The 9057-nt window shown below is 33.3% G+C and overlaps 1 protein-coding gene across 1 annotated transcript; it reads right to left on the bottom strand.

Moving 5' to 3' along the window:
• Positions 1–223: 223 nt before the first annotated feature.
• On the bottom strand, positions 224–8049 carry LOC134687814 (uncharacterized). Its single transcript, XM_063548271.1, has 5 exons — positions 7895–8049; positions 6876–7005; positions 6186–6275; positions 5585–5689; positions 224–2308 (listed from the first exon to the last, which is right to left on the bottom strand). The coding sequence occupies exon 5, from the start codon at positions 2306–2308 to the stop codon at positions 224–226; it is 2085 nt and encodes a 694-aa protein (XP_063404341.1). The 5' UTR covers positions 5585–5689; positions 6186–6275; positions 6876–7005; positions 7895–8049.
• Between the last annotated feature and the right edge of the window lie 1008 nt (positions 8050–9057).

Below are 9057 nucleotides of genomic sequence, written 5' to 3'. Positions count from 1 at the left end.
GAATATATTGGATAAGATGAGGGATCTGATAAAAAAAAAAGAGAGTAAAAAATGACAAGTTTAAACACATTCCAAAAAGAGGGATTTAGCGAATAAGTGCTCCTGTGTCAGCGTTTCGGTTATTGAATGCATTGAATAAGTGGAAAGAAATACATGTTATTGACAGTTACATAATAAAGATATTTAAAAACTTTGTCGAATTTAAGTTTGTGTTTTGCATGGTTTATTCCTCAACATTTTCATTGGTATCACTGTCGCTGTCGCTATCAGTTAATGGCATATCACTTGCATCCATGACAGAAGATAAGAAGCCTCCAGATGGGCCAGACTTAATTAGAGAGTACCGTTGATACCCTAAGAACCAAATTACACTGGCAATGTGTGCACAACAGCCAACAGTCCTTGCGCCAGCTTTGCACGTACAATACCACCCTGTTACTGTATCTGGATTATATTCAATCCAGAGGGTATGTACGGCTGAATTTGTGTGCCTCGACTGGATTTTGCAACGAATAAGATTCGGTTTGTCCCTTACTAGATGCAGCTCGTATAGACCGGATTCCTCAGCTAAATGTTCTCTCGTATAAAGAGGTGCCTGCTTTATTTGATAGATTCCCATTGTCAACTCCCGTAAATCATCCAGTGTTAGGACAGGAAAATCTGTGAGGTCAAATGAGTTGACTGTCTGGTAGACAGTCCTTTTACGCATCAGATTTTCCTCCTCTACCATTGTCTTGATGTTGTTGTTCTGTCTGGATTTCTCTAACATCTGTTGTGCCAATTGTATGCCGTCTGGATTGAGTTTTGACAATGAGGGTCTACAGTCATTGCAAATAGCACACACTATTCTCACAAAATCACCAATCGATGTTATGTAGTGATTGTGCAATACCTTATCCAGAAGTCTCCAGTGCTTAATTCTGCCATTTGCACTCTCTACCACCCACCTTACTTTGGTTACAAGACGAGATAAGTTTGCCTCTTCTGTTGTATGTTGGGACTGTCCCTTTTTTAGATATGTTGGCATTTCAACATGAAGCCCATGTTTTGCAAGGAACTCTATTTTATCTCTAAACCCTCTATCCACAATTGCCACATCGTTCTCCTGAACCCAGTGTTTAATGTCTTCCTCGTTTTTCCGTAAGATGTGTTTTGTTATAGACGCATCATTGTTTTTACCGTCAGAACGGTACGGTCCTAAAACATTTAGAATGTAACCATCGGAGGCAACTATGACCATCATTTTCACCAGTGGCCGATGTTTGTGCATGCTATAGCATACTCTTTGAAACTTATAATTTGAACTTTTTTGAATATAAATATATGTTCCGTCTAAAACCAAAATAGCACTGTTTTCATTATTTGAAAATAAGTTATTAGCTAATGGCGTGTTATGACTGTTGACAAAAGTTTCATGGTCAATATGTTGGAACCCCAAATGGTCTGGAACGTAATCGGCCATCATAGCATTTTTGGCAGAATGAACAGAACGTTGAATTTGGTTTTTAGTTAAACAGAATAGTGTAGAAAGGATAGTATTTGGAAGTCCGGTTCTGAGTTTAACTAGTAAAATTCCTAAGCATGCTTCAACAGATCGGACGGAAGAGTTTCGTAAAGATGACAATCTAGATGCGATATCAGTAAACTGTTCTTTGGATACTCCTGTCATATTATAATAGTCCTCATTAGAAAGAGAAGACGTTTTGTCGAAATTAAGCCTTGTGGTTTGTTTCAATAACGTAGCTCTTACATTTTGTAAGATTGTCACAATATCTGTCCGGTTAAAGTATGACCGGTCATATTTTGCCTGAATTTGGAATAACGATTCTTGTGTTAAATTATGATTCTGTAAGTGGGATGAACAACATCTGGCTTTCGAGTCAATAAAAATGCCTTTGTGAATGAAAGCTTGTGTCCTTGCTTCCAATGGCACAACACAAAGCTTCACCCTGTTGCTGCTTTTTCTTTTACATACAATGCAATATTTGTGGGAAGAATGTGTTGAACAGATTTTTAGGTGGATATTTTTTGGACTCAGAATGTCATTCTTACAAGAGTTTGGGTCATTAACATAGTCATCATCACTTTCGTCAGTTTCCTCAAAACTAGTAGACGTTTGGGTGGTACATGTAGAGGCTTTGATTGATCGTTTGAAAGTTGATCTGCATTTTGAACAAATAACTTCATTTTCTACAATAGAGCGTCCAGTTATTTTTGAAGCATATTTTCTCAAAACTGGATTTATGATCGGTCTTTTATGTTTTAACCGACATTTCCCACATATGGCACACTTGTAATCTTTGGCCATCTGAAATTTTTTAAATAAATTGAAATGATGATGGTATTATAATCTATTAGATCTAGGTTATTTTATCGTCAATTAATCGGTGTCTGCTTGTGTAATGTCATCGATTAGAGCTATAAGGTTATTTTCTCGTTAGTTATTTTTGTATCGGATAGTGTAGTGTAATCGATTGGAGCCTTTGTTATTCTGTGACCGATAGTGTATGATCGAAAAGAGCTTCTGGTTTTTTTTTATCGCCTATTATTCTATGTCCAATATCATAGTATATTCGATAACCACTAATGTTATCTTATCGTAAATTATTCGATGTCTAATACGATAGCGTGATCGAAAAAGCTTCTGTTATTTTATCGTTCATTTTCCTATATTTTAATCGGTAGTGAAATCGATGATATAGGTAATGTTGTTTTATCGTCAATTTATCTATAAAAAAAGTTAATGAAATCGATGAAATCGATTATAGAAAAGGTTATTTTATCGTCAATCATTCTATATCGACTGGTGTAATATAATCGATTATTAAAGATAATTATTAATCTATGTCCTAGAGTGTAGTGTAATTTATTGTAGTGTAATCGTTATGGCTTTATAGGCTATGTTATCGTCAATTACTCTATGTTAAGATTCAGCATATCAATGAACACCAATAATTCATTTTTTGTTAAAATCAAACTAAGTTTTATTTTGGACCCAATAATGTAGACCAATTGGAAACTGGACCCAACATCTAAATTATAAATACACGGCTAGATTCTGCATATAACAGAACTTCAACAATTCAATTTTTGATGAAATCTAAAAAAGTTTAACTTTGGACCCTTTGGACCTCATGAGGACCAATTAAAAAAACGGGGACCAAATTCCAAAAACTTAATACACGGTTAGATTCAGGCTATTTTAAAAAGAGCCACAAGAATTCGAGAATAAAACCCCATTGAAATTGGTCAAGTTATAAGCAATTTATTAAAAGTATTAGAGAAGTATTGTTTTGGTCCTTAATTCCTAAACAGTTTGGGCCATCACCCCCAAAATCAATCCCAAGCTTCCTTTTTGGGGGGTTGGAACCTTGACGTACAATTAAAGAAAGATCCATACACTTACACACAAGTTATTGTCAGGAAACTAGAAAAATACTTATTTTGACCCCTTTTATGCCCCTTGTTCCTAAGTAGTTGGGACCAAAACACCCAAATCAATCCCAACCTTCCTTTAGTGGTCCTAAGCCTTGTGTTAAAATTTTATGGATTGCTATTTACTGATACTTAAGTTATTATTTGGAAATCATCTGTCTTCGGACGACGATGACGACGACGTGATACCAATGTACGACCAATTTTTTTCCGGTCGTATAAAAATTGTGTTTTGACGGTATGCTGTTCGGACTGTATATTGGCATACAGGGCCCAGTTGTACCAGATAGTACTACGTTAACGAACCTTGCATTTAAAGATGTAAACGTAAAAATGAAATAAAATGAACGAAATACTGATAAAAATTAATGGATGAATGCATTAAAGAATGAATGAATAAATGAAGGTTGAATGAGTGAATGAATGACTGAATAAATGAATGAATGAATGAATGAATGAATGAATGAATTAATGAATGAATGAATGAATGAATGAAGAAATTAATGAAGGGAGGAAGGAAGGATGCTATTCAAATTATCTGAGAACTACACGTGCCAACCGAAAAGGATGGACTTGGTAGAGAGGTGTGACATCCGATGAGACACCTAACCTATCCATAGTCTATAGGGAGTTTCCTATAGCCGACTATACATTAATGGTTTTTATACACCCGTTAATGGGAAAGGTTATGGTACACCGATGCCCGTCCGTCCGTCCGTCGTCAACATGTCGAACAAAGCTCAAAAACGCTTGAAACTTTGGTGAATTCTTTATATCTATTGACAGGAGCTCCCTTTCATTTTTTTTTAATTCTAGATTTTAAGTTTCTGATTTTGGGGGTTTACCGCAGGATTAATTAAAAATGATAGAATTTTCCAGTTTTTGGACAATAACTCATAAATGCTTTTCGAAGGCTTATGGTTGCCTATAATTATTTAATACTATTTTATGACACATTTGTGGGTATAGTTGTCAGATTGACGACCTCATCACATTCTTGACAAATTATGCAAAGATAAACATGTTTGTGTGTTCTCAACCATGCACCCTCTTTTTTGATAATTTCACAGTATAAGTATTAACTGCTGAAGTAAGTTGAAAAGTTATTGAATGATCAGATACAAACGACTTCGAAAATCATAATAGAAACATAACAAAAAAAAGCACAGAATATGCGTATCTCCATATAAGTTTGTGATCATATCATGATATTCTACAGAATGCAGGCTGTTATTTCACAATGACAATCTCCATGACAAGGCTTAGTTATAAACTCCTCGCTCGGATTTACTTATTATAGCATGTCTTTTTAGTCTTGTATGAATTTTGATATCATTATCTATATATTTCGGAGTTAAGTATGACGTCCATTATTACTGAACTGGTACACATCTTTGTTTAGGGGCCAGCTGCAGAAGCAATTATCCGGTTGCGTGATTTCCCCGATGTGTCGAAGATCCATTGGTGGCCTTCTGCTGTTTTCTGCTCTTTGGCCGGTTTTTTTTGGTCACATTTCCAATTTCCATTCTCAATTTTATCAATTTCTACTCTTTTTGCAACCATCTTTAATATTTTAATGATTGATTGATTGATTGATTGATTGATTGATTGATTGATTGATTGATTGATTGATTGATTGTTTGATAGATTGGTTGATTGATTGATTGAATGAATGAATGAATGAATGAATGAATGAATGAATGAATGAATGAATGAATGAATGAATGAATGAATGTGCATGCATGGATGTATGATTTGATTGAGTTGATGAACAAATGCATAAAATAATGAATGAGTGACTAGAACTTTAAATAAATGAATTTATTAAATAAAAAATAAATAAACATAGCATGTAATAAAGAAACATTGATATATCAGAATGACAAACAAAGATTAAATAAATAAGGAAGATGACAAAACCAGAAATTCAGTTATTTAAACACAAAATTCAAATATATCTACGTTCAAAATAAAAAAAGCAATGTTGTCTTTCTTTTTTTTTATCATTTCGGCTTCTGTAGACATGGTAGATGTAGATATAATATATAAAAATAAGCTAGCATGCACGTTTTGATGATTGTTTTCTTATGCCTTTAACATATATAGATTTCTATCTTTAAATCCACGTCACTATGCATTTCAAACTTACAGTGATAGTCCCATTCCTTATTTTAATGTTTATGGCAGCCTACTACATTTTTATATTTGTTTTATACATATGTTAGGATATACATATAACATTTTGTCTGTGTTACTGAAATAAAAAAAAGTTATGATTAAATTTAATACATTTGAAAATACGGTCTACATTTAGATCTTCAAAAAATATATACGACTTCAGGACATTCACAAAAAAAAAAGTTAACACTGCGTTATTACTGAAATCAGAATGCAGCCATAAGAGCAAAACGTGGAAGATAAAAATTAGATTCAACAAGATAATTGAATTGATAATAAAAAGACAGAAAACTGAAACTATACAGCAAACAACCTATCAGCAACATCTGAATTGATTCTGTATGACGTAGTTTTCTTACAGATGAATTTGTCCTGATTTGAAAGTGTCAGCTGCCAACAGAGAAATGTTGGTAATTTATTGCTTATTTGCAGAATGGGTTTTGTTTATTGTTGAAGACTGTACGGTGACCCATAGTTGTTACCTTCTATATCATTTCCTCTCTTGTTGAGATTTGTCTAATTGGTCATCATACCACATCTTTTTTTTTTTTAATATTTTCTTATAAACTTACCAAACACGTAAATATGATTTATTAACTTAATGAAAAACTCAAACAGTCTGAATTCTATCCAATATCATGTCCTACATTCCTTTCAATTACCTGAAACAAAAGATTGTTTTTTTGTTGAAAGTTGAAAGATGTAAACCAATAAAATTGTACTGCATATGTCACATGTTTCATGGATGGATACCCAATATTTTTTTTTTTTTTTCAGTATATGAAATCGCAGCTTTATACTTTGTCCTTTTAATAACAGTAATAAATTATAATTCAATTTGGATAGAGTAAAAAAAAATATGAACAATAATGTTACGGTCCATAATACACGGATGCCCTAATCACACTACCATTTTCTATGTTTACAGGACCGTGATTTCGGGTAAAAAATCTAATTTGTCATTAAAATCATAAAGATTATATTACAGGGGACATGTGTATTTTTTCGCCTCGCTACGATCGGCAAATATATTTTGCCTCACTATTAAAAGAGGCTAGTTACGGCCCTGGAACTAAGTTTGAACTTGAACTTCATCAAAAACTACCTTGACAAAAACGTTAACCTAAAGCGGAACAGATGGACGGACGGACGAACGAACGGACAAATGAACAGACACAAAGGACGAAAAACGTTATGCCCTTAGTGAGGCGTAAAATGTATCACAATTTTTAAATTAATAAGGAGTCTCAAATATAACTTACCTTGTTTTTATTTCTATATCTGTAAGACAAGTTTGTGAACTCTAAACATTTAAAGATGGCCAGATGATGTCCATAGAAGAAACTTGAAACGAAGATGATTACACCTTTACATTAATTCATATGTTGCAACCTGTAAAATGAAAGGAAATATACTTAAATTCGTTATGTGTATACATAGATCTGTATGAAGCATGTCAACTTCGTATTATGTTTTCATTCTTCTCATATATTAATAAATGATGAAATCGGACAACGTTCTTTTTTTTTTTCTTTTAACAGTATGATGCAAACGGTTGAAAATGTCTGTAAAAGTGGCATAATACATATTCCCTTTTAAGAGTCATAATCATCAAAGAAAGTTTTACATTATAAGTAAAGTAGACGTAATAAAAATAATTCATTTCAATTCTTATATATATACATTAACAAAACTTGTTTGAAAAAAAAAAATCTGCGAGGCTCGATCTCACTACCCTCCGATCACTAATTCTACTGTCAAACTGATTACGCCATCGCGTCATCATAACCAAAGTTTGTTAACTAGTGGTATATAAATATTTTACCTGACGCTCAGTTGTCGTCTGCAACAAGTTTTCCTAAAGTTTTATTTCATATAAAGATTTTATTTTTAATCAAATAAAATCATTTACAGTGTGGTTATAGGACAACATATATTTTTTTTATGACAATCGTTTTTTTTAACAACTGTGTGCTACCATAAATGTTTTGATTTATTCCGTGTGGATTTGCATGTCTTTGGATAAGATTATGTTGAGGTTCTCTGCAATCACGGAATAATCTGTAAGAGTTATAATCCGTTTTCATGGTAGAACGGGAGATGACTTGTGATGGAGAATAGCATGTTGTTGTCACTTGTCGGTATGGGCGGTGACAAGAATGTGTCTTCTGAAATCAAATCCAGTCTTATTACACGGGGAAAACATTGTATTTAACGCAATTAAAAGAAAATATAACTTGTATGAATGTTTTATATTTGGTTAACTAGCTAAAGAACTTACCAGACAATTGGAAATCATTGATAAAAGTGAACAGTTGAATCCGTCTGCCTCAGTTCACTGAAGTACCGGAAATCATATCCGGTCCGCATGTCATTTAAATATTACGATGGGCCATCGAAACTGCCCAGATTTTTCGTACATTTTTTAACTTTTTAACTATGAGCGTACCTACGACCCACGAAGATATTTGGAATTTAGAAAGATTTTTGTCCAAAGAATGACCTGTTTGAATATTATTGTGGGTCGTAGGTACGCTCATATTTTAAAATGTACAGAAACATCGATAAAACTATCATTTTTCTACATTTTGTACTCGCTTAGGATCTTTACAGCATCTGTACATGAATAAAATCATCACACGATGGCAAACTAGGTAGCAATTATTAAATTAGAGGTTTCAAAATGCAAAGAAATTATACTATTTTGTTCGACATGTTAGTTTATATTTTTGCCTATTTAGGGGGCCGTTTGCCGTTACTTATCGTACCTTGTCCTTTGTCGGTTTGATTTTTCAACACATAAACCGTTAACCGTATAACCCTGGAATGTTTTTATTTGAGTCCCCTAGGTCCTAACTTAAAAAATGAGGTCAAGATCAAAGGTCAAGGTCAAGTTCTCAATTGTGACTTTTGCTAGTTTTTGCATTTTCTCCCTCACTTTGAGAGATACATATGAAAGAACAAGTGCAAAATGTCTGCTTAATTGTAATGAAGATATGCTACATTTAGTCTTATACAACTAAATGGCATCTTATAGGAGTTGGTGCCCCTGAAATGTCTTGATATGAGGTTATTTGATTATAACTTCAAGTAAATTCATTATCAAGACATTTGACCTTATACAATAAGTTAAGTGACAAAACACCTTGAAAAATGGCTACCGGAAGTGACCTTGGGAAAACCGGAAGTAGCTTTTTTTGCAGTTTTTTCACATACAAGTACTCAGAATCCATATATTTTGTCATATATATACATAAACTGATGACTGAAGACTAAAAATGACTTCCAACAAACCGGAAGTGACCAATTATCTCCCATTCTACATACAAAAGTATATAGAAACTATATATTTTTGGAATCAGTGTGAAAGAAGCCATCAAATGGAACCTGAAGTAGCATATTATCTCCCTTACATCACTCAAAAAGATAATTAAGCCATTATTT

The sequence above is a fragment of the Mytilus trossulus genome, chromosome 10 (assembly GCF_036588685.1).
Source record: "Mytilus trossulus isolate FHL-02 chromosome 10, PNRI_Mtr1.1.1.hap1, whole genome shotgun sequence".
In the NCBI taxonomy this organism is placed as follows: Eukaryota; Metazoa; Mollusca; class Bivalvia; order Mytilida; family Mytilidae; genus Mytilus; species Mytilus trossulus.
Note: the sequence above shows the minus strand (reverse complement) of the source record. Positions and strands in the feature narration are given on the sequence as shown.

What these genes read in the sequence shown, in the direction of transcription:
- LOC134687814 (XM_063548271.1), bottom strand. Translation starts at nt 2,308, where the DNA reads ATGGCCAAAGATTACAAGTGTGCCATATGTGGGAAATGTCGGTTAAAA.